The sequence below is a fragment of the Anoplopoma fimbria genome, chromosome 1 (genome assembly GCF_027596085.1).
Source record: "Anoplopoma fimbria isolate UVic2021 breed Golden Eagle Sablefish chromosome 1, Afim_UVic_2022, whole genome shotgun sequence".
Classification (NCBI taxonomy): domain Eukaryota; kingdom Metazoa; phylum Chordata; class Actinopteri; order Perciformes; family Anoplopomatidae; genus Anoplopoma; species Anoplopoma fimbria.
This window is the reverse complement of record NC_072449.1, coordinates 11,086,450-11,113,897: the sequence shown is the minus strand read 5'-3', so window position 1 is coordinate 11,113,897 and position 27,448 is coordinate 11,086,450. Positions and strand designations below refer to the sequence as shown.

The 27,448-nt window shown below is 39.7% G+C and overlaps 1 protein-coding gene across 1 annotated transcript in view; it reads left to right on the top strand.

The window, feature by feature from the left end:
- The window catches only part of si:cabz01090165.1 (uncharacterized protein LOC100333421 homolog), a 55,947-nt gene extending 29,016 nt beyond the window's left edge, over nt 1-26,931 (top strand). The window contains exons 7-11 of the mRNA XM_054599624.1: nt 11,135-11,318; nt 11,834-12,047; nt 12,144-12,425; nt 23,780-23,829; nt 26,778-26,931. Of these exons, the coding sequence (XP_054455599.1) occupies nt 11,135-11,318; nt 11,834-12,047; nt 12,144-12,268 (523 nt within the window). The 3' untranslated portion in view covers nt 12,269-12,425; nt 23,780-23,829; nt 26,778-26,931. The remainder of the gene's footprint in view (nt 1-11,134; nt 11,319-11,833; nt 12,048-12,143; nt 12,426-23,779; nt 23,830-26,777) is intronic.
- The last annotated feature ends 517 nt before the right edge of the window (nt 26,932-27,448 follow it).

The window sequence follows — 27,448 nt, the reverse complement described above, 5'->3', positions numbered from 1 at the left end:
GTTATTACTTTCTTTAGCTGCTCCAGCTTTAATTATCTGTGTTATACCAAACACACATTTTGTTGAGTATTGAGCTGTGAATGAGCCATCGTATTTAATGTGTGCCTGGACAGGTTTCATGCTCCTTTTTTATTCATTTATATTTTATCCGGACCTCCATCTACACAAGGATGCTTGCTCATTCTTCCTCCACTCATCCTCCTCGCCACCCTCCTCTCTTAAATGTATCTTGTCTAGTTGGTTTCCCTCTCCTCTGCTCTCTTTCTTTCCTTGTTGCTATTCAGAAGATGAGAGCCGATGAAACTGAGGATATGTGTAGAAACTCTCCCCCTGACCTTGTTTCTTTTCTAAGGGAATCATCAATGTATTCATTTATACATCAAGTGTCCTGTGGAATCTCCATAAAGTCACCTTTAGGATAAAAGATAGTTCTGTTGTGCTGTTGTTTGGATGTTGATTGATTTCAAAATTGATTGTCAGGAATCGAGGTCCATGTTCCATGAAAGCACATGTGGTAATTAGACGGGTTCACATTTTTTTCTTGGTGTTGGATTATTGGTGAGCTTTTCTCCCTGCTTCTCCTCAGCTCAGTGTCTTCAGATGGCAGACGCCCTGTCAGGTGTTTCCCTCAGGTCCAGAACTAATTGTGCAGCTCTGACTCACTGCTGTCAATTACACACTTGGCTTGTTGGCCGGTTCTCACCCCCTGTAGGGTTTTGTCTTAGTACACCTTTATTTAAAAGCCCTTCTTGGTATGCTCCCATCATGCCTCTGTGGTTCTCTCCGGTGGAAAATAACTGGACAGTTTAGGGGACGTTGTTTCTGTCTTCAACAAAATGCTGTGATGCCATGTAATGTTGCACACGTTTATCTTTGAATGCTTTTGTTTTATGTCATGGAGTTTGTCTGTTATCGTGGTTTTATTTGTGTGGCTGCCTGTCTGCACAAAGCCTCTTTGAAAATGTGATCAAATCAAGGCATTGGTCAAGTGGATTGTCAGGTTCCTAGCCATCTGCATAAAATAATTTACCATACATAACATTAAATCATCATGCAAGCGATGCTGTTATGTTTTAGAAGTTTTAATGCAATTTATTTATAAAAAATGTCCCCTCAAGCTGCTGTAACAACAACAGTAGCTACTTCACTGGGCTCGACATAACACATTTATAATACTTCAGTGAAAAAAGCTATACAAGACTCAACTCTACACAAAAAAACACATGAAACAACACGATAATTTAAAACCTGTCTAGTACAACAGATAGCTCTACATCATTTTGCATAATTATCACCTCTTCCAGATTTAAAAGTAATTAAAAAGCAACACACTTCCTCTTATTTCAAATAAAATATTTCACATCTTTTGGACCAACAAAGACAAGAACATGTTTGACAACTCAAACTTGGTCCATAGTTAAGGGCATAAAGGGTGTGCATTTTAACATGTTTTGAGCCACCAAACATTTAACTCAATCTTTAACTAATTTAAATTCTTTATTCAAGGACTTTTCTGGTTCTTCATTTAACAACAAACAAACAAAAGAAAATGTGTTCACCGGATGGATTACACAAATCAGGCTTAAGAGTCATATATAAGATTTCAATACCATATGGAGGTGAATAGAAACCAAAAGCACTTATTGCACTCGTATTAGTTGCTGCACTTACTGTATTCGTATCAGTTCGCTGCACTTATTGAATTTGTATTTATTTACTGCACTTATCCTATTCGTAGTAGTTTGTAGCACTTACTATATTCGGATTAGTCTGTTGCAATTATTGTTTTCATAGTAATCTGCCTCTGCACTATACTTTTGCTCTGGCTTATGCTTTGAGATGCTTGTTTAAGAAAGGAGATGCACTTATGACTTCTGGTGACTAGTAGTTCTCTTGAATACCTATGTTGAATACACTTCCTGTAAGTCGCTTTGGATAAAAGCGTCTGCTAAATGACTGTAATGTAATGTAATGTAAAAAGCTGCAAATGGAGAATAAATGCTATGGGAAAATATAACCAAAATCTAAAACTGTAGCCAACAGTATTCATTCAAAAGGGGCTACAGAAATGATTAGTATGCATGATTTGCATGGGAACCACTTTTTAAAATATGTTATTTAATATAATATTAAATCAATACATAAATAAGTCAAATTAATTAATTCTGCCTATGAAAAAAATAAGCATGGCGTTGAAAAAAACTGAAACAATTAGACCAGGCAACAAATATATACATATATGAATACATTGTGATTTATATAATTATAAATACATACACATATACATGAGTCAATGTAGTTCAATATATAAATAATTATTATTATTATTTGAGGAAGCCACGCCCCATTAATTTGAATAAAACAGGTGGAAAAAAGATAAGGGTAATAAATGTGGTATTATGAAACAAAAATGAATCAATAAATTTAATAAAGACATTTAAAATTATGAAATTGTCCCCTGAGTTATATGAAAATAATCATCTTTAAAAAATAAAAACATATGTATTTATTTATTTATCAAACCATATTGACTCATTTATATATTAAGATTTATTTATATATGTATTGACTGACTTCTTAATTAAAGGATGATTGATTTCATAGCCATATTCATTAATTTTAATAGTATTTATGTATTAATGTATTTATTCAGTATTGAATAAAAAGTGTTGTACCGGAACAGCTTCGTCAAGATTGATTCCTATGTGAAAGTGTTTCGGATTTGCCACAGCCATTGGTTCAGGTTTGGCACAAAAACAATGCGATCAAGGCTATGCAAAGATTGCATAATGTTGATATGGGAAACTGGCAACAAACAGCTGACCAACCTCCACCTTAAGAGCTTTCCCTGACGCCACCATGCTACTTCCATATTTGTACGTGAAAGAGAAGAGTGATAATTCTCACAGCCGTCAGCTCAACATCGACCATTTAAGGCAATCAAATAAATGACAAAGGCTGTCATTGTTCATGTGAGAACAGGATCTCAATACTCGGTGTTAATGGCCTTAAAGTTATTGATCTTATCAAGAGTGAAGTAGGAATGATGGCAATGTCATGTTGACCGTTAAACAGGATTTACAGTGCTAGAATCAAACCTTCGACCTTTCCTCTACAGAAAATAAAAGATGTATGCCTGAAGCAGGTTGAAATACAATCCTCTAAGTTCAGCACTGTGTCATTTAATAATTGAGCATAAAGCCAATGGGAGCATACGGGCATTTCATACATATAGCTTGTGAACATGGAGTGGTCGGAATGAAATGCAATCCGAGTGATGGGTTGGATTTAGTGTCGCGCCTTGTATGAAATCCTGAGTGGCTCTATCTCATACGGCCGTGGCCACTGAATTATTCACAACGCTGTCATGACCTGACAGAGAGGAACACTTGCGGTCATGCTTCTCTGTAAATCCTATGTGGCATTCAACGTATTTCAGGTCATTATGAGCATTGCATTATTCACAGCCTTAAATGAGACACACTGCCATGCTGATGTAGTTAAGCTGCTGTTATCTAGGATCTGTACCTGATTTTACATTGTGAACCACTCTAACTTGTTCCGTGCCCAAGGCAAGGGTAATCTAGACCAGTGGTTCTCAATCTTTTTTCAGTGATGTACCCCCTGTGAAGTATTTTTTCAGCCAAGTACCCCCTGTACCTGAATACTGACAGAATTTTGGTTTGGCCTTCTTTGGCACTTGTCCCTCCGTGTTTTCAGCAGCATTGCTGCTACGCTACAACCACGACTCCATTGTTTGAGTTTTTTAGGATAATGAAATTGAATAGCCTACTGAATACAAAATTCAGTTTATAGTGAATATTTATAAAATAACAATTTTTAAAGGATTTTTGAATGGATGCTAATTTTAAATATATTTTTAAAAAATCTCACGTACCCCCTGGAGTGCCTTCACGTACCCCCATTTGAGAACCACTGATCTAGACTATAAAGGATGACCTTCACTGTCTGCACGCTCCAACTGCTGCTATACATTTCATTTGAGTACGTCATAACTCAGTCTGTTTCCAAATACACTAAGAACCTGGGTTAACACAAGGGCTCAAAGCCTGTTTCGTAGGGCCTTAAAATACCAAGTCCGTATTTTCATGTGTTTTTTTTTAATCCGTTGTGAAATAAAAATCTCATCCCGATGCATTGTATTATATATTCGTTGAGAAAATTGCAATACAGGACATAAGTGAATTCCTTTTGAGGGAGCAATGGCTGATGAATGAAGGACATTAACAATAAGCTATCGTTTAGCTGCCTCAAACACAATCCCCTCACTGTCTAATCTTTTTTATATCCTTGTTTTGCAATAAACGTTGATTCCGAACTGTTCTGCAATCACCTACCACAATCTTTAAATTCCGTGTCTCTGTACTTACTTTGTTTGTCGTTTTATTTGTTTTAAACGTGCAATTGACTTGACAATTTTGGGTGAAAAAGATGGACTTTTTTGTGCAAAAGCCTTTAATCCTTTATGATTGGCACGTAATGGGTTAAAATGACATGTTAGCACCGTGTGTACTACATTTTCTTTAATACAATCACCTTAAACTGTCGTCCAGCTTCCCGTGTGTGTCTCCATTTGAACCCTACTCCTTTACCTGCCTACTGCCATGTGCTGACGTGACATTAAATGGTCAGGTAGTTAAGATGTTTGCTAAATTTTAGTTAGCCCTTAATACATGATGACATAATGCGCCTTCCTTTGCCCTTTGAGCTACACAGGGTGTCGAACAGTCAACCCTGACAGGGCTGCTGTATTTGCCGCCGGCTGAGACAAGAGTTACCTCCAGCAACAACAGGGCCACAGGCAACAAGTAGCTGTACATTCAGTGTGTGTGTGTGTGTGTGTGTGTGTGTGTGTGTGTGTGTGTGTGTGTGTGTGTGTGTGTGTGTGTGTGTGTGTGTGTGTGTGTGTGTGTGTGTGTGTGTGTGTGTGTGTGTGTGTGTGTGTGTGTGTGTGTGTGTGTGTGTGTAAGAGAGAAAAAGCCTGAGGCCTTCATTCAACCATTACTGTGACCCAGAACACTGCAACACTTATATACCAGACCTCTATCATAGATCAGGTGTGTCTTTCTTTAGTTCACAAACACACACACACATTCCCATACGCACACTGAGGCACTTTTCTGTAGAGACACTATTGCTCTATCTCTTTCTTTTAACTCTCCCTCCCTGGTTCCCTCTCTGAAACAGACACACAAACACACACACACACACACACACACACACACACACACACACACACACACACACACACACACACACACACACACACACACAAACACACACAGAAATGCCCAGTGGGTCAGGCTAGGCTTTATAATTCCATTTCTTGTCTCGTCACCTCCGCTCCAGTGTTGATTAATAGGTACTGCCCTGCACCTGCTGACACCTGAATAATATATAGGACGTACACACACACACACACACAGATACACACACACACTCACAGACATAGAGGGCATACACAGACCCACAGGTACACACACATACAAAGGACACGCACACATGCAGGACACAAGCGTAGAGAGAATACAGGTGTCAACACAAATACAAAGACATAAACAAGCACACACTCTCACTTGGTCTCTCACACTCACTCCGTCTCTGAGATTCAGCTGTAATCCATAATAAAGTACAGTACTGCCAAACCAAATTGTACAAGGTTGACACTGTAAGTATGGTCATTTAAAATGTTTAAAGCTGTAATCTCAATACAAGTGTGTGTATCACATTCGTAATGTGTAAAAAATTATCTTAATGCAATCTCAGACAGGAATCTGCAAATGTGTATTCAGAATCTGTGTGTTGCGTGATCAGATTTATAAATGTGTAAAACATCTGCAAAGCTGTATTGAGATTTGTGACCAGCACTTTTTGCAAAGTGCACAAAGTGTATCAAGGGAATCGAGTGTTGACTTGCTGGTAATTATTAAATAAACGTTGAGTCAGGAAATTGATTGATTCGTGGCTCACATTTGAAATAACTTACTTTTTTAATCTTTGTGGGTGAAGGTATCAAAGATTTTGAAGTCAAAAGTCTCAACTCTAAGTGAAGTCACCAGTCAGTGATGTCAAAGTCCAAGTCGAGTTGCAAGTCTCTTGATTTGCTGCAGGTTTTGAATAGTCTTGACTTAAGTCATCAAATTTGAGAGTCCACACTTCTGGGTGTTTATGTCTTCCCGATGAATGCAGGTCCAACATTCTTTAAGCTCTGGTTTGGTTCAGCCTGGTATAAACAAGAGATAAGTCCATATTGACCTCACAATTTACATCTAATGACAAGTATTGTAGAGGTGTAGTAAGTAAAGTAGAGTTGTGGAGATGGGGGTGGTGGATGGAGACGATATAGTTACCTAAACTGTATGTGTATGTAACACAGCGGATGAGTGGTTCCAGCGTTAGCAGTATTCTTGGTGTTTCAGAGGGTGGCCTACTTCACAGCTCCCATGTTTCTCCGCTCCGTTATCATTCCATCGATAACATCTCCCAGAATACCCTGTCTTTGTTCTTTCTTTTTTCTTCTTAGTTCCTTTTAAAAGCTGTTCGCTCGTCTTTTCTCAATCACTATCTCAACTCAAATTAGTTAAGGAATCAAGGCCGACTTATGATCGTCTTAGGGGTGGCATAGTTAAAGCAGTTAACTGCTGTTTTTGAGTCTGAATGGCCACCGCATGGCCAGTTTTCTAGCACAGAGTGGCTTTGTTTCAGAAGTTTAAAGGATGAAACCTAACTTCCTGTTATGGTGAAGAGGGACCAACTTACAAGTAGATGTTCTATTACCATATGTATTCTGACAGTGAAGGCGCTGTCCATGTTCATGGAGATTTGCACCTACTGAATTTCTTGGGATTTCTAAGAGCAGAGTTGTTGATAAAATGGCGGCTAGAAAAGCTGCTAACAGATCTACGGCCCTCACATGTCCTGGATTTGGACTGGCCGATCCCAACTGTTTATCTACATGTGTGAGGATACACAGGGTGCCACCTGGGAATTCCATGCTGTTATTGGTCGAAATCGTCAAGGATGCAGCTCCGGGAGAGTCTGTGATTCTGGAGAAATAATAAAACCTGAGAATGAAATTCTGGAGCTTTTTACTGGCGGGAGGAGAGCTCCAAGATGACTTTTACTTTTTAAACTATGCACAGCAACAGCGAGTAAATCGTTAGCACGTTAGCAGAGCAGCTGTGACACAACAACAGTTCTGTGCGCGTGTTTCTGCTTAGCAGTGTTCATGAGCACACAACTTCTGCATGCCATCGCACCAAGCAAAGGGCCGCCCCAATATGAAGGACCACCCTTAATACTTTGGATTGGGTTCTGCTATACAGGTCTTTTTTTAAATCTGTATAATTGTTTCCACCCAGTTTGAGCAACACAACCAGGGAGATTTGTCTTCAGCCTCTTTTTGAGCAAAGCGTTTAGAGTCAATGAAGGAACATGTCACCCACTGCAACAGTGTGGCTCATGATGTGTGAAGAAGACCGATCAGGCTTTGACGCACACACACAATACTGGTTAGTAGAAACACACTTCTTGTGGATTTATTGAGGATAAAAAGTGTATGGAATATCACCATTTATCCTTGTAAGCTTCCCTTCTACCCACCTTATATTTCAAAGAAACAAAGAAGAGCTCTCCTGCAATATTTTCTCTTTTTCCTCTCAATCTACTCTGAAGGTGGAAACCAATCATACAGTATAATTTGAAGTGTATTGTACATGTAACAATATGATATCTTAACAGAAGTTGACAGGTTGTGAACATTCAAAAAGTGTGCTAATACAACATTTCTTCATCAAAACACAATAGAGACTCATTTGGTTTAGTTAACCTATGACACCATGCAGGATTTTCTTTTCATATTGTATAATTTCATAATTATTGACAATCACAAAGTTCTTTGTCATCAAACCAAACTTCCACACAGGCTCATGTTCATACCATCAAATGTCTGTAAGAGGTTCAGTAAATCAGATAACATTAGTCCAGTTTCTATGAAATTGACTTTTTCTAATTAGTAGATTATATGTTTTAATCAAATATATACCATATAGTAGTGTGAGTCAGCTTCCAGATCAAGGAAGTGAAAATTGGCCTGTGTAGTAATTGTTAGGGTTATCATTTAATAACATGCATCATCCTACTCATAAGTTCAGCATCAGTGCTCCTGAAAATTTGAGGAGCTCACAGAGTGAGCTTGTTTAGCGTGAGGCTGGAGATAAATTTTCCCTAAAGATCATCTTTTTAATCCGATACCAGACATGGTATGATGTGATGGTGTCAGGTCATGAGCCTACCATTATTATGGATTATTGTTTCCAGCTCTGAGAGATGTGTAGTAGGCTGTGTAAACGGATCAGGACAGAAAGCAAAGAGACTAAAGTGGAACTGGAACAAATGGAAAAAAATGGGTGTGCTGCCTCAGATCAATATATTTTCATAATTTGTTCAGTGCAGGCCTGACTCTCGTCATCTGTCTTTTCGGTCATTTCTGTCTGTGTTGTGTCTCATCTTCCCCTTGTTTCTCTGTGTCCTCCGCTGCAACGCTACTTTATTTTCACACCCTCACCTCCTTTTCCATTTTCTCTGTCTCACCTCGTCCCCTCCTTCTCATCACTTCCCCCCAGCGTCTTCTCCTTTGTCTGCCTTCTCTTTTCCCATATTTCATCCTTTCACAACCGTCTTCCTCGCCTCTCCGCTCTCTTTAATCCCATTCTACCTTGTACCATTTGATTTTCAAGTTGAAATTGAAATTGCTACAACGTTCTCCATTGCCTCTTCTCCTCTGCTCTGTCTCTTTTTCCTCTGTGTGTGTATTCTCTACACTTAAGTTTTTCTACATTCAATCTTTAACTGAACCATTGTTGGACGGGAACATCATTTTGTAGGAGACAGGGTTGACAATGAGCACCATCTTAAGGGCAATGAAGTTGCATGTCATTTAGAAAACGCATTATAAGTGTCAATGTGCATGCAAGTTGAGATTTTGATCTGTTTGAAATGCATCTTTTGTTCAATCGATTGCATTCTATTCTGGCAACTGGGTTTCCTCTGAAGACCTTTGACTTTACTTGGACTAGTGCCAAAACCACTTTTCTAAGATAACTAGCATTTACTAGTTTGGCAGAAAACACAAGTTGTATTTTTAGCTGGCAGGGTTCCATGCTTAACTCTCTTTGAGGCTGAATTGTTTGAGCATGGCTCTGAGACCACCAGTAACAGTGAACAGTTGTGGTATTTTCTGATATTTTTGATAACAATGGACGGAACAACCCATCGAGCACTACAATAGTATGAGAAATACTTTTGTAAGAAAGGTTTTCCCAAGTTTTGGTAATCATCAACTTATTGTGCAAGGACGAAATTACTTGGACATTTCGTGTAGACAGAGGAAGTTCCTTTGTGTCAGAATTCAGTTTATTCATTCTGTCTGGTTCAATACACAGCAGCAAACCTTTTCACTGTAGGTCTCCCCTGTTCTCCTCTAGCACAGAATAAATAAGCGGATACACAGAGAAAAAACAAATAGATTTTTGCTTCTGTGGTTAAGCTCCATGCCTGTAATTACTGTAACAATAATATGGGACTTTTAGGGAATTTCTTCTTAGATGATAAAAAGTGCATAAGATGAATGTTCAGACTGTTTAATCTGAACTCTATAGTGTGTGCTTCTGTTGTTTAGTTTGTGTGTCCAAATATGAGTGTTGACCTCTGACCCAAAAATGGCATCAACATGTAATCTAAGCTATAAGGTCATTTTGGATGTGGATGTATTTTATCTCCATCTGTCCACAGACCACAGGGCGATGACTTTTGTCTCCTGACAATAACGATGCCTTGACGGTTTCGGTCATGACTGTCGTTTTTTTACACTGGCCGTCAGCATCTAATACTGTTGCATAACGCACCCTTGACTGTCTTTAGGAGATGCACCGGGACTCCACTGAAACCCATTCACTGTAATTTTAGACACATTTGAGAACAAAGGTAGAAGTCAGGTGATGTAGTTCGATGAGTGACAAAGTCCACATAGTGAGGAGGATGGGTTGGATGGATGGGTAAAACAAACACATGACATTGACCCAGTTCGTGTGGTGTGAAACCAAAAGTCGTTGTGGCTCATTTATTTAATTACCAATACATATAACTTAACTAACGTAAACAAACATCCTTATTTTAACCCAAAACCATCATGTTTCCCTCAACCTAAACAAGTAGTTTTGTTTGAAATCACAACAATAACCATGTGGTTAAAGCGCGACTGTAGTGGAGCGTAATAGTAAGGTATAATCAACGGTTTGTATGTCTCACAAAAAGTGAATCCTTATTTTTCGGCTTTTTCTTATGAAAGACAGCAACAATTGTCAATTTGCGTTACCTCCAAACAATCCTTTCAAGATAAACTTTCTTCTTTACAAGAAACAACTTAGTTTAGGCATCAAAACTACTTATTTAGGGTTTAGGAAATAAACATCTTAGGTTCATGAAAACATCTTCAACTACTAAGTAAGGTTACTGAAGTACGCAAGTTCCGTAACAAATAAATGAAGGAAACCTCTCGTTTCACACGAGCCATGAACAGCGTCGTCATGGGTGAATGATTTGTTTTTGGTTAACCCGTTCATAGCCTCTCCCAACCTCCATGTGGGCTTTTGCTGGCTGGTTCAAGATTACGGTGATGACATACAATTTGATTTTGTGGGATATCTACAAATTACCGCTCATTATTTTTGTAGGTATAGCTACGAATGCTGGATGAGAACAGTCTGCATAGTTTGAATGGTACGGCTACCCAGTGCCTTGAAAAGTGACGCCAAGGGGTCCTGGCCAAGTGTCTTTAACGGACAAGTTGGGAATGAGAACCTGTTTGGTATTCATAGACAGAAATGTGCTTCATAAGGAGTGAGAACATAAAACTAACCAACCACAAGAAGCAACCTGAAAGAAGAAGAGGTCTGGATTGTGACTCTTAATACATCTCTGACTAATATGAGCACCAAAAAAAGAGCACCAAATAATTCCGTCTCAAACAACCTAAACCCCTTTTTAATCAATAATCTACAAATCAGGACAATGTAGAATAAAATGTGTTTGTCTCTGTGTTCCTCTCATTCAGGATGATCCCAGCCAACCACAAGTACTTCCTGCTGAGTGACCTGGCGTCATCGCGGGACTATGAGCTGTGTGTTCTGGCCGTCTACGATGATGGCATCACTGCCCTTACTGGCACCAAACTGGTGGGCTGCGTGTCCTTCACCACGGAGACGGAGTACGGACGCTGTCACTCCATACGAGACCAGGTCAGTGTTTTTCACATCAGACCACCAGTCTGACAACGTATGGAGCCGAACAGCAGGGATTTGGATAAACACTTTATTTCACAGATCCTGGACTTTGTAATCCAGTGATCAATTATCTGATTCCAGTTATTTTGTAGTTTAAAGAGTCTTTCACTCAGTGCTCAGCAGAGATGATCATACAACAGTTTCTGTTTGGTTGTAAATTACAGACAAGAATACAGTTTTACCTATTTAAACTTTCCAGTAATAAATTACTATTTACCAAGGATTAAATGTATCCATTATTTATTCAGTTTTTAAGATTGTTGCATTTATTTTAAGGAAATACCACCCAAATATTTTATTTCTATTTTAAGTGTAGCAGCTATATATTTCCCTTGTTTGAACACACTTCATTTTTTGATGTCATGATAAATCATCTAAGTAAAAGGAGAGGTCAAATACAATGAAGCTGCGCTCATACACTATAGGATCTGCACACCGGGCTAACTGTCTTTCTGGATCTTCTATTCCAGTTCCTGGGAGGTACCATGATCATCATCATTGGGGGGATCATCGTGGCCTCTGTCCTCGTCTTCATCTTCATCCTCCTGATGAAGTACAAGCTGCACAGTAACCACTACAAGCAGAAAGCCGCCGCGCGCCACGCCAACGTCTGCTCCCAGACCAACGGAGGGGGGGGCGGGGGAGCCAACATCCTGGCTCCGGCCTCCTCCTCTGCAGGGCAGGGTAACTGGAGGAACAATGGAATAAAAAAAAGCAAATATGTGACTCGTCTTTGCCATCCGTCTCCTAATAACCTGCCTCCGTCTCGTTGTCTCCTAGGTGGAGGTGCTAATAAAAACTCCCAACCGTCATCGTCAACGGAGGGGATGGGAGGCGCTTCTCTTCGAGGGACGACTGTAGTAGACTTAAATCCCACCCACGACGATGACACCATCTCCCAATAACACACAAGAAACTGTCAATCAAACCCACAACTCACCAATCTCTGAGCCCAAACCAATACTCCACCTCCTGCCCCCTTTTTCTTTTAATTTGTTTTGTTTTGTTGCTGGTACCTGGAGCCAAACTCCACTAAACCCTGAGGAGCGACTCCTGTCATTGGTGAGTAGCTGCTGTACAAGGTGAAGGAGGCGGGAGGTGGTCCAGTGATATGCAATAGGGGTTCGGTGTAGGGGTCCAGTGTAGGTCACGTGTAGGGGTCCGGTGTAGGTCAGGTGTAGGGGTCCGGTGTAGGGGTCAGATGAAGGGGTCAGGTGTTGGGGTCCGGTGTAGAGGTCCGGACCGCTGGTTGGGTTCTTCGTAACTTGCGTGTTTTTTGGGGCGTGTTTTTGCCTCTGCTGCCTTAAGGAATGAATTCAGTTAAATATGGTGCACAGCAGTGCAGACAGCGAGACGGGGGAGGTGAGGCAGAGAGCGGGAGAAAGAGAGAGAGAGAGAGAGAGAGAGTTTCATTTGAAGTTTGTTTGAAATTGAAATGTGAAACCGACGGGTGCTGTGAGAGGAAGTGACAGAGAGGACAGGCAGTGGGCTGCTACAGTTAACCATGTGGACGAAGTTGGTTTAGTCTGCATGGCTGAGCATCGACTGAACACTCTTCCATTAGAAAAACACGCTTTAATGAACAGCCACTCACCTGGATAGGCCACACACACACACACACACACACACACACACACACACACACACACAAGTTCTCACACACCTGGGTGTTGCAGGTACGCAATGCTGCTTCCTCAGGTTGAATGGAATAATTTGGGCGGCTGTGGCACACGAGGTAGAGCACTCGTCCAGTAACCACAAGGTTGGTGGTTTGAACCCCTTTACAGCCAACATGCCGAGGTGTCCCAGAGCGAGACACCTAACCCCCAGTTGCTCCCCCGGCGCTTCTTAGCAACCCACTGCTCCTCCGGGATGGGTCAAATGCAGAGAATTGTAATTTCTCCATTGTGGGACTAATAAAGGCTTAATTATTATGAATAGGCACTCACCATTAAATTGCTCCATGCAAAGAGCCTTTACAGTACACACACACACACACACACAGATCAAGCTTCTAACATTACTAGTGTTTTCATGTTTGGACTGTACACATGAAATACTACTTTCATTCTAGGTATAAAGAGACTTTTGAGAATTATAGCACTTGGAATGTGAGGAATGATGATTCATCGTCATACGGACGTTTAGGAACAGTAAACATTTGTTCTCAATTAACTCGTATCTACATAGATCTAATTCTTTGAATCCAGAATTACTCAAGAAATTTGTTTTAGCTATTGAATTGTTAATAGCGCTGCAAATGAGGATTTACTGCCATAGTCAGAAGTATTAATCCACATTTTAGTTTTCTTTATCGGATATCTGCAGCGTTCCTCCACCAGTTGAACAAAGGAGGCTCCTTAATGTAACAATGCCATAGGATTATGTTACAGCCATGAATTTGAATTGTTTCAACCTCATTTCTGAGACATTGTATTTTTACAGTTTGTTAGCTTGGATCTGACAACACAAGCCTCCGTTTTGCCATCGTGTGAGTCAGAGTGTTAGCAAATTCAAAACACTTCATCGTTGCACAATCAATCAAGCCCATGCCGATCATCATCAACTCATCGACACTCCAACAACAGTGGATATTTTATCTCATTCACTCCTAGGGCTAGGTGAATATTTAACACAATCATTTAAGTATTATGGAATCATATTGTGATAATATCATCATAGTATGTGTTTTACAGCAATATTACCAAATTACTGATTTAAAACTATGGAAGCCCTGATAGGGAAAGTAGAAAAAAAAGTTTTGCCAGGATAATTGTTCAAAGTTACTTTTTTTTTTAAACTAAAATTGTTAATGTTTTATTCCAGGTGAGTTATAATTTATTTGTGCACTCTAACAAAACGTACATATAGTGTATGTCAGCAAACTAAAAAACAGGAATGCTTTCAGTTGTGCGCCTCAGACCCTTGTGGCCGAAATGTGTGTTACAACGACAAACACTTGGCAAAACTTGTTTTCATAGAAAAATGGAAGTTGATAAAATGATCCCATCCATGAAGATCATTTTCAACTGCCAAAAGCTTTTTCTTCACCTGTTCTCAAGGGGTTAGTCATAAACACAGGAGAGAAAACAATTTAGATGAGATTTTTTTAATTGGATCAGAACAGAACAGAATTTTTTTCACAGGGCTTCCATACAAAGCCAAGTTTAATTTAGATAAAAACTAAATGAGTAGATTGTTTTTCACTCAGAGTATGATTCAAACCTAGCACATCCCAGCAACCTTGACCTTTACTTATGTCTTCTAATATAATAATAATACTCCACAACATGGCTGAGAACCACTTAGCTAACTGTTGACGTAACTTTGTGAAGAATAAAGCCTCAGATGAAAGGAACTGACAGTGTGAGTTAATAAATAGTTCAGACAAAACTCAAATGTCTCTGATTTTATCAACTAGCACAATGAAAAGTCATCTATCGGAGCAAGGTTATTACGAGGTTATTACTTGAAACCAAATTCACATTTCCACAGTTCTTCTCAGGAGAAAGCCTGAATGAGGCTCTGCTTGAAGTTTACTCTCTGGCTTTCTCTCCCTACCACTGACAAACATATTCTCTCCATTACTTCCTGTTTCCTCTTCCTCCCAATACAAACAAGTGATCGTTTCCCTCTCAGTGTCTCTCTCCATCCCTTTAGTCATTTGTTTGATTTTAATGAGTTGTTTTGTTTCGATGCCTTCCTCATCCTTTCATATCTGAGTTCAAGGTCGTTTTGTTTGTCTGTTATCCCCCGCCACGTTTTTTTTCTTTATCTTGTGATATAATACACGTCACCAATTTATCTCTAAAATTGTGACGTGTATATAGATTGTGAGGTATCTATCAAAGCTCTGGATTCATCATGAATCTTTCAGAACTCTTCTCAGTGTCCTGCTTTAAACTGGGAGTCTGTCCTCAACGTAATTAATATAATTAGTGGTTAAATGTAGCTGAGGTTTAAACATGACTGCTACAGCTATACAGATAAAAGTATCAAATAGTATCGTCCTGGCCCAAATATCAATTAAACAACAACAATCATTAGAATGCAGCTGTATTTGGAATAAGACCAGGGGTCTCATTGATAAAAAAAAAGTGCGTTGGATCCACACAAAATGTTTGCATACATATAAGGAAACATACTTGTGCAAAATAATATTTTGAACGTATGTATTCCTGCTAGTGCGAAATTTCCCTTTATAAATCCCAAGTCATCCTGTAAATGTGCGCACGTTGATGAGCCTTCTACACGCCATCATTTAACCATAAATGTACAAAAAGCCCCTCATAGTTGATGGACAGAGATGAGTTGCTGATCAGTGGTTTACTGTGAATCGCGGCAACTAAAGGAAAACAAAGAGGAGGATTTTTTTTCAGACCTAAAAATGGAGGTGCTTGTGGGTGAGCTGGTCCCTGAACGAAGTTTGTGTTTGTACAGTATACCGTATCTGCCCCTATCAAATAAACCAGAAATTCATCAACAAAGTAATGTTCACTGCAGCCATTTTACACACAAAAAAGTTATGAAAACTGATATCATACCTATTTAGAAGATGCTATTGGAAACTATTGACACACTGCTCTGCAAAGCTTTTATTGCTATTTGAGGTTATCTTGGATTACTACAACCAAAGATTTCATCAGCTGCTCCAAAAGCTTACCACCAGTGTAATGACCTCTTCTCTGTTCTCTGGTTGCAGACAGCGCTGATGAAATATTGAGCTGAATTTGACTCAAGATTTGAGTCTCTCCTGTCTCAGTGACATATATGTGTGCGCATAGGTCAGAGTTTTTGTACACATGCTGGCAAAAGTTGTTTTGTGTGTGTGACATCACTCAAAAAGACCCATAATGCAACACTCGTGGCCTCACCTTGTAAGGCATTTTCTCCACTCAAAGAAAAAAACATCTGCTCTTTTGAACATGTAAATATTGTCAGATATAATATGACTCTTTTATAGGACGCAATAATATCCATAAGAAAATGCCATTTACTATAATGGTAATAAACAAATACTGCAGACAGTTACTGCTGTAACACACCAGTGGTTAGTTTTGGTTTGTGTTTCTCCAGATGAGGTCCATATTTCCCCATCGTCACTGCTTCCTGTCCCCAGTAAATAAAAGGAGGTAATGCTGGAAGTAATTATTCAATCGGTCCTGGAGAGAGCCAACCAATCACAAGACTCTGCCGAAAGTCAAGTTTTTTCATGAATCAGAAAGACATATCTGATATTTAAATATGTCTTTCTGATTCATGAAAAAACTCGACTTTTCTTGCAAACTTATTGAATATCTAATACATTAGAAGAACATTGACATTGGAAAAAAGGCTCCTCGCTCGCCATGTTCCTGAAGAGAATAAGAGACATTATCCTCTGCGCCGTCTTCTTCTTATTCTGTTGAGTTTTATGGCGGTTGAAATCCATAAGTGTTGCATTATAGCATTGTACTTGACTGTCCCTCGCCCCATCTATTCCTGCATCACCATGGTATGTGTGAAAAAGGTGCAAGATGGAAATGGTCCTGAGTGTAGTTCCTGTGTGAATAGTAGAAATCACTAGCAGTGTCTGAAAGGTTAGATTTACCAGGAACCAAGTGTGAAAGAGACTAAGACTCATGTCTCTACGTTATTTGTCTCTTTCCTCCTCTCTTCTTATTTCACTCTCCAGTTGTTGTCTCCTCCTTTTCACTTTTATCCGCCCGCAATTATTTTCTCATTAAGTTCTAAGATTTAAGAGTTGACTCTTACTCCTATTTCTTTATGTCCACCTCCTTAGTTTTTTTCCTCCAGTCATCCATCCATCATCCACTACTCTACTTTCACACTATACCTCTATAATATCACATGCCCTTCCTATCTACTCATCATATTGTCCCTCCTTGCCTTCCTTTAATAACACACCAGCCATCTAAAAACACACAGTTTGTCATGTGTGTATGCACACACACACACATACACACACACGTAGGAGTACACATTTATTTTCGATGGAAGTAATCTGAGCAGCCCCCGCTGGACCATTTGTTGTGGGTTTAATATCTAACACACATACACACACACACACACACACACACACACACACACACACACACACACACACACACACACACACACACACACACACACACACACACACACACACACAAACACACACACACACACAAACCAAGGCAATCTCAACGCGCCTGCATTCTCTCCAACCCCTATGAACTGAGATAGTGTTTGTTGGTCAGCCTGACTTACACCTCCTCTAAATGCCATCAGTATCCTCTCCCAGTAGACACACACACAAACACACAAACACACACACACACTGAAAATAGGGATGGCATGTCAGTCTGCCACTTAAAGGAGCAGTTCACCCCAAAAAATATTTTAACTTCCGTCAACCTGTGATGGGCCCATAGAGCAAGCTCACTAGCGTTTCCTTTAATGGGGGAAGGAAAATAACTTCTGATAGGGCTATTTGTGAAAATTACAGATTTTAGGACCCAATTATGTAAAATGTGTTTGTACTGGTAAATTGATTTACCTACAAAACAATTGTCCGCAGATGTACAGATGTCTCTTTCTCAATGTAAGTCTTTGGAAAAAAAGTATTTTTGGGCCCGATTGCATCACGAGATGGTCCCGGAAATTGTAATTCCACCTGTTGGCCACTATGTGAATTTAGCTTCAAAGCCCGTTGCTCTAGCTGCTGGGGTTAGGGTCAGGGTTACAAGACAGGCCATCCAGTGTATTGTAAGTCCAGCAGCCTGTTACATTAGCAAGTGTGTGATCAAGAGAGAGAGAGAGAGAGAGAGAGAGAGATGGGAGGGCAAGCATAGGTGACGGTGAGTTTGAAGTTAGGAGCAACGTTATAGCTGTGAACGTAGCAGTGCAGTGTTTTCAGTTCATTAGCTAGGGGCCTCTCTGGGCCCCCTCCATCATGGGCCCCTAGAATCCGTCTCCTTTACCCCCTTTTCGGCGCCCCTGGCATGTGAATTAATGCTATGATTTTTCAAGAAACAAGCCAAGCTCCTGTGTCTTCTTGTCACCTGTCGTCCTGAAGTCTAACATTGTCTTTATGGAGTTTTTGGCCTTCGCCATCTTGGTCTGTTTCACCAGTGAACGAAAGGGAATATACTTGGATGGAGTGGAGACGTAGAGACCTTGTATAGGGCTCTGTTAGCGGTAGCAACCTGTCAATCACAAGGTAGCCCCGCCCTAAAGCATACCCTATGGTCTATTTGACTCTAAATGGACCATCATTTACTAAATAAACGCCATGCTGTATTGATAAAGACTTGAATCTAGAGCTTAAAAGGCTCTCGCTACAGCCAGTGTCTGGTTTGTCCATTCTGGGCTACTGTAGAAACATGGCGGTGCACACATGGGACTCTGTTGAAGAGGACGATTCTTATTTCAGGTGATTATTCAATAATGAAAACATAGTTATGAAGAAATACCCCTTAAATCCTACACACTGTTCCTTTACTCTACTTGATGGATCGGCACAAAGTTCGATGCAGACATTATGTTTCATTTTATGACCATATTGGTTGATTCAGCACATTGCCACTTGCGTCCAGTGCCAACACTCGGGGTCTACACAGGAAGTAGTGTGTTCTTTAAGGAGCAAGGCAAGCAAGGGTGTGGAACTCAGAGCGATGGATGGACGAGTCACATTTCTGACTTTTGGGGCAAATACCGTTTAATAATAGTTCTGAGTGTTCCGAGCTTTCCCAGACCTTAAGCATATTCCTTAACCATATACTGTAGCTGCATGTGTAGATGTTGCAGAAAGAAAGAATAGCTAAACATGTTAAAGTAGACATTCAAGAACATAATCTTTTTTTTTTTTAAGAATTTGTCTTTAAATCGAAAACACAAAGAGGAAGATTGATATCAGAGGCAGCAGCATTACAACATGTAGGCCCTTTTCCCTTATTCAGTACAGATATTATAGATATAAATGTAAACAGCAGTTCTCTGCTTTATTTACTGTAATGAGATTGCATAAACCTGGAGGTTTGATAAGCAAAAAATGGTATTAATACTAGTGTTTGCAGGGCCAGCAGCCTCATTATACAGAACACAATGATGAGCACAGGTTCAGACTATGAAAGTATTAGGACAATGCGTGTATTTGTCTAAAAAACACTGGAAATATAACATATAATGTCTTCCAGGCCTGATTTTCCAACAAAGATGACATTTGGGAGATGTAAAGGTTCCACATCGCTCACAGAAACATGAACACATGCTACAAATGGTAAAGAAACATACACCTTAATTCAACACCTCCTGGCTCCCTCCGATACAACCCCACCATCCCAACTCGAGTACCACAGAGAAAGGTAGAGAGAGAGGGAGGAGAGACAAAGGCAGACACAGGAATCCTGCACAAGGAATCAGGGCCTAATTCAGTGTGCCTTTATGTTCCCGAAGCCTGGCTCAGTGACTAAACTGTTAGCGACCGCCACAGAGCTCACTGAGGACGGCAGGCTGAGCCCCACGCAGAGCCACAGTGACACCTGGTGGTCACACAATGCAGTCGCTTTTCATTCCTATCCTCGTGTATCCAGGGAAAGTAAATGCCTTCATTCACATTCATGCATTCACACGTTCACACTGTGGAGCTACCCAATGCACACCTGCAGTCTGCTACCGGAGGATGCTGGGAAAGATTTCTGAGTGAAACCAACGTGTTTATCAGTGAAACCAGCATTCATCAGGGTTTCTAAAGGTTTATAAGAGGTGTCATGCTTGATTTTGTCAACATCTCAACATCATCAGAGCATGATGAGATACGATCACACCAAAGATACATTTAGGAAATTGAGAAGGCCCTGCCTGCAGCAGCCATGACAACAATCATTAACCAGGTCCAGAACCTTCCGTTCCATTAAACAAAAAAGCCTCCAAGTGATGGGTCACCCTTTATCACTCAAATTAACATCATCATTGTATCATCGTTACATATTTGGAAAAGCCAGCAGTAATTGTAAGTGAGTCGGAACACGGCTATAATCTGATTTTATAGCCATGTGCCCCTTTTCAACATGCCACATACATAAATATCAAACTACTTCCTGCATTCGAACTGAATGTTGGCATTAGCCACAGCTGTGTGCTCCAGAATGATCCATCAAACATTGATTAGCGTTAAAGGAAAACTGATCAATTGCTACCAAAATAATATTGAAAAAAATTATTAAAACGATTCTTATGTTATCTTAACAAAAGTTACTCCTCATTTTTTGTGTGTTTTTCTACAAAAGTCCAGCAAACGTGTCAATTTTTGCTCATTAAATGCATACAGTCTTTTAAAAATAAACTTCCGTCTCTGCAGGAAACTCAGTTTAGTTTAGGCAAAAAAACAACTTTGTTAGGTTTAGGAAAACATAGTTATTTGGGATAAAATAGCTATGAAAGTGCTGTTACTGAAGTACCCAAGTTACGTAACAAATTATTAAACATTGACTTCTCGTTTCACATAGGGAATGAACAGCGGTCTGAAGGATTACTGTTTGTTTGACCCATCCGATTCTTGCTCTGAGATCTTAACATTATACTCACCCTTAATTTGCTTATGTGCCAAGAGCACAGAGAAACAGAAAAAAATGAAATGCGACGAGGTGCAGAGGCATTCCTCAAAACTTCAGGCCAGGATTTCTAAGTGAAAGAAAAAAACACTTTTTGGGATTTAATGTCACAGTCTGTCAGTATAAATGTGTTTCCCACTAACTCTCTGAAGACGCTTATTACATTACATTACATTACATTACAGTCATTTATCAGGCGCTTTTATCCAAAGCGACTTACAGGAAGTGTATTCAACATAGGTATTCAAGAGAACTACTAGTCACCAGAAGTCATAAGTGCTTATAACTTCACTGTATGTGTGTGGCTATCATCTGATCTTTGTGGATTGGACTGATTTTGCAACGAGGCTCATTTGCATATAAAGGAGCAAATTGTTGGCCAAATGTTTGCAAATAACCAGATTTAAATACGTGTAAATAGCAAAGGAGCACTGAGACACTATATATCTGCTTGGCGGCACAGTGAGGGGTGCATTTCACCCTTTGCGGTGCTTTGAGAACTACTTGGTTTCTTTTTTGACTTATTCGTGCATGTTTAACGGCTGCACAATCCTTATGTGGATTTGAGGTTTTATTTTTTAAGCTTTTTAAGCTAGTTTTATTTTTTAAGCTATCATCTCTAAAGTTTTTTAAAAACTGATGACAAGCTTGAGGTTCCGTTGCATCCAGTACCAATGTGTAAGTCATGCGTTGCAGCCATGCCGATGCTAAAAGTAAGTAATTAGGTTCCCAGTTTAACCATTATATCTGCGGTGAGAGCACCGGTAAACACAGTCCACGCTGAACCAGGAAGTAGCCCTCCAACATCTAGCACTTTTCTTGTTTTCACTTTTAAAGCTAGCTGCAATAGCATCATTGTAAAAAGAAACCAGAATAAAGTAGATTTAAGGTTTGAAGTCTACACAGCTGCTTCCTCTAAATAACTTCTTGTGAATGCACATTAAATGAAAGAAGAGAAATTTCAACTCAGGCTCTGCTGTTTCCTGATATCTATTTTCACAGGGAGGCCTTTGAATATAATTTGCAGAATAACATTGCCTGTGGCTTTTCATAAACCCTTTGACTACAATGAAACAAAGTCAAAGTCATTTTAATCTCCATGTGGAAGAGACCTGAGTGTATGTGGAAAGGAAGTATAGAGAGACAGACAGAGAGGGACAGACGGGCAGACTGTGGGTTTGGAGTCGGTGAAGGAGCGAGAGACATTCTGAGGAAGACAGAGAGAGAGAGACAGAAGGGAGGATTATGGACTTATATTTAGTTAGTGAGACAGAGAAACAGCCAAGCAAACAGAGAGAGAAGTACAGATGAGTCACTGAGCCCCGGGACACAGTTATTGACGAGCAGAGATGCGGGGATAAAGAGAGATGGAGAGAAAATGAAAACTCAGGATTGAGGGGGAGGTGGAGGAGGGACGAAGAGAGGGATTGAGAGGAGATTGGATGTGAGGAAGATGAGGAGAAGTCTGCAAATAGAAAGTTGAAGCCCAGATTTACAGCTCACTGAGTATCTAAATGAATATGGATTGTTGATTTTTCCCTTATTTATAACATCTGTGTTGTTTATTTGAGGATGTGCTGCTTTTTTCTGTTTCAAATAACTGTATATTAAATTATTAAATGTTTTTGGATTTTTGACTGTTGGTCGAACAAAATGAGATCTATGAAGACGGGATTTTGGACTTTCCAAACTTGTGATTTGGAGTTTTTTCCATTTTCTGACTAGCCAATAAATTTATGAAAAAAGATTTGCATATTCTTTAAAATGAATTTACTAATTTTGTTGCACCTAAAGTAATGTTCTTATGGTAAGGATGCCGAAGAGACAAATGTCCTTAAAGATATATGTACACGTTTTCTTTTATGTTCTTTCTGTGCTATTTTAAGACCAGAATCTGACATCAGTATACATGGTACTGTGTTTATCCTGATGTTAGACCTTGTGTATATTTTATTTGACCAATGAGTTATCAGTTAAACCCTAAAGATTGGCGTTTCCTATATCCTAATGACAAAGAGCCTCTGAGCGAGGCCACGGTCCTGAAAGATACATATACATGTTTCATTTTCTTGGGCTGTCTGTGTTATTCTATGAACATAAAGGAATATTAAAATAATTAAATATACTTTGCGCTCCTCTGCTCGCGGCACCTCAGAGTTTAAAGGTGGCATCTGTGCTGTGATAAGGCAGATCCAAGCATACAGACTGAGCGATGAGGTTCTTTGACAAAAAATAAAACACCATTTTTATGATTTCTTATCTTGAAAATTTGTGACTTTAATCTCAGAATATTTATGATTTTTTTCTTAGAATATTACGCCCCTCCCCGTGCTCATTATTATAAAAAAAATGTGTATATTTTTGCTACAATGGCCACAATAGGCTGTCATAACAATCGGTTGATTTGAGTGTAAAAAAATTTTTTCACCTTATACAAATAATACACAATATTTTACTTACACAATATTTCACTCACCACTAACTGTGTTTTCTTTTTCAACCACATGTCACAATCTTCAGCAGCATATTGGAGATTCCCAATTATAACATATTTTAGTTATGAAAAATGAATTCACTGTTTCATCAGATCTATCTTTTTCTTAAACAGTGGATCAATCAAAAGAAAATAAATCGTCAGCAATTTCAATAATCTATATAATGGATTGGGAGAATAGTGGAGATGCCCCCAAAAACAAATGCATCTCGTTTGTACACAAACATGCAAAAACACACCATCAAACTATATCTGTTTACTATCTGAGCTCTCATTCTCTATTGCTCCTGACATTTTTCTGTGTCGGTTGTGGTTTTTGTATTTTTCAGATTTCCTTACGGTCAGCTTCACAGCGCTGGAGGGAGAGGAGGCGGGAGAGGTGAGAGATCAAAAACACACACACACACACACACATGGAACACACACACACTCAGGTGAGAGAGGGTAACCACCCCATTGTTCCAGCGGAGATGCTTACACCGGAGCGTCTTGGAGGGAGGGAGGCGTGGGAACATGCTGGGCATTCTTAAATAGGATAAGGATGGAGAGAGAGAGGAAAGGGTGAGAGAGTGAATGAGGAAGAGAGCAGCAGCGAGCAGCCATTAGCCGGCCTGGAGTCTGTCTGCCTCTAAGTGCTCTGTAAATATCGCCTTGCCTTAGTAAACAACATTATTCCTCTTTCTTGGCCCATTATATAATGGCCCGATCCCCCACAGTATGCAGATTGGTGTCGCTCCATTATGTAAGCTCTCTCTGCCATTATGTAAGCATTCTCCTCCACTCCTCCTTTCTTCCTCTCCCTCACTCCCTCGTCTCTCTCTCCTTATCTTTTCCGACTCCCCTCTTTTCATTCCTGGCTTTTTTACTTTCTCCCTCTTACTGCATCATCACCTCTCTCCTCCTTCTGCCTCTCCTCTCTCTCCTGATTCCTCTCTCCTCTCCTTCCATTACCTTGTTTCTTTTCCTCACTTACTTCTCATGTCCTCTCTTTTTTCCCCCTCCTCTCCTGATATTTCCTCTTCCCTTTCCTCCCGCTCTTGTGTATCATGTTTTCTTCTCCCCTTTCTCAGTTCCTTTTCTCTTCCGTCTATAAAATGTTTTCATCTTATTTGATCTCCCGTTTCTCCCCCCTTGCCTCCTTTCTTCAGTTTTTTTCCTCCTCTTTGTTTCACTTCTTTCCTTTTTTCCTTACATCTTTCTATAACTCCCTTCCTCTTTCCTCATGAAGACCTTTCCACTTCTTCCCTCGTCTCTTTTCATCACCTTTTTCCCCTACTCTCGTCTCCTTCCTCTCTTTTCCCTGCTCATCATCTCTTGTGCCACGCCCTTCCTCCCCCTCCACTTCCTCTCCGTCACCTCGTATCAGGAGACCCTCGACAGGCAAAAGCTCATTTCTTAGCTGCATTGCGGACGACTGAAACAAACTGCTGAAGATCAAATCTGCTGCTGCAGGAGACGGCTGAACAAAACGCACAACAAAACTGAAGCAAATAATAGCTGTGGATACTTTATATTAATGTTTCAATATATTAACTGATTCTCTTTTTTTATGCATTTCCGAAATAGCACTAGAGTAATGTTTTATCCAAAAGACAATAATTATACATTTACATATAATTGTGATATATGGGTTTCTTATGAATCATTTTGTATTAATATCTATGCTTCATATTTTCAAACTTTTGGGCTTTTATTTAGAACTTGATATTGTCCCATGAACAATGCTTGGTTGCTCAACAGGACTTGATGGATGTTTGGTGGTTAAAGGAGCAACCTTTGAGACTCTGAAGATTTTTTTCTAATACCTTTCTGGTTTTGGAATATTTTAGTAGCGGACATAATGGAGTGTGGACTGTGTCGTCTGATTAATTGCAGAGCTTTACAGCATTTGTTTTTAATGGAATAATTGCTAATTGTTAAAAAGCAATTATAAATTGTGACAGTCATTTTCCATTTAACGGATTCATAAACTCAATATCAAGTACAAATGATACAAATATTTTTAACATTTAACATGTGCATTATATTAATGGGCTGCAGCTGAGCAGCTGATTAGCTCTCTAGCCTGCAAACTGACATTAGCAGAGCAAATTGGACTATATTATAATAATATATATTATAAATTTATATATAAATTGGACATGCAAATATGGTATATTTGCCAATTCATATTTTCTTTTTTCTATCTTTAAATGATTCATTATTGCATTTACTTATTTTCCATCTCACAATTAATTTCTTTCCTTCGTAAAAGGTTAGCTTTTTACCGTCATGTTCATTGTAATTTAAAACACAAAGTGACCAGCAGCTTGAGCTCTCATTGGACGGACTCACAGCAGCTGACCACTCAGAGATCTTGCTGCTGACCTACAGCTTTTAAAAATATATTAAATTATGAATAAGTTATAATGATATACCTAATGTCTATATTTACTCTGGCTGCATAATCTAGGCTCCATCATGCACAATTCTTACTTGTCAAATTCATTGACACTTTAGTTGCACAGTGGGAAACCAACCACTATCGGCCAAGTCATAAGTGATTATTCACATAGAGAGTTTGTTCCAAAGCAGTTCCCTTCTTCCAGGATGACTTGTAATATGAAAGGCCTTTCTATGAATCACCTCCGTACCATTAGCTGACTGTCATCTGCATTCACTGAACTTTGAGGGCCCCCTACTGACAAAATTAGAGTTGAAGTACTTTACTTTACTACACCTGTTTTTATTATTAGTATGGCACCATGCACCAGAGCACAGCTTTACTATCTGCTTTATTAACCAGACAAAAAAAAAAGATTTGTGATTCCATTTGTTTGTGTTTCAAGGACAAGTACAAAAGAGTTTGTGGGTGTGAAGGGGGTAGTTTCCAAAGCAGAGTGCTTTTCAAGCCTGAAATCTCAGCAGTTGGCGAAGCAGTCAATGAGTCATCAGTACTGAAAAACAACTTTACAGATGCCTGCAAATACTGCAGGGTGTTTTTGTGGATCTGGACAAGGTGGGAGAAGATATCTGCACTCTTCTTTATGGGGGGGTCTCAAGCGCGTAGGTTCAAGAACAACAAGCAAATACTAAAGGAACATGCCGAGAACAAGAGGCCAACTGAGGAAAATTAAGATCAATTATACCACTATACAAGTACAAGACCATTTATCATTTACAAAGTACCTTCAATTGACAACCAGTGAATCATAGTTCGATCCGTTATCTTTTTATTAAATACAACATATTTGTACTTTTAAAATAACACTTACTGAACCTTGACTCACAGTTAACAATCAATCACCCGTTCAATCTGTACCTGTCTCCCTCTCTTGTCTCCTGCAGGTGCCCCAGTGGTTGCATGGTCACATCCTTCTAAAGAGCCCCGATGATCAGGTATTTGACCCAGATACACACACCCAACCCCTGACACCACCTCAGAACCAGATGTGAGGTGATATGAACATCCAGCGGGAAGCCAGAGGAGGAAAGACAGCTTTCCTGTTGACACCAGAAAAGTCTGATCACCGTTGGATACAGGTCTGGCTCTGGGCTTTGAACCCTGCTCATGATCAGTGCTTAACTGGAGCTTCAAACCTTGGATCAGAGGAGCCGGGCATGAACATGGTCTGGAATCTCTTCTTCTTTTTTGAAAGAAGTATCAATTGATCTGACCGGGCTCTTAAGGGTGTTGCGTGGATTTTTGCCATCTGCATTTGACAGTTGGAATCCATACCAACACTTAATGCTGTGCAGGAGTACACGGAACCGATTACGGGATTACAGAAAACCCCTTTTATGACATTTTTCCGGGATCCTCTCGATCGTGGTTTGTCGATGGTTTGGTGGCACTGCTCCTCTCTTTCCCCCAGCATACAGTCATATGCCAAAGGATTACTACAGTATTATGACAGCATTATTACAAAGTCGGAAGAACATGCAGACTTCCAAAAGCACACCTCTCTATTATCTTTTGGCAGTCAAAGAGGAAATATATGTTGGGCCTTGGATTGAAA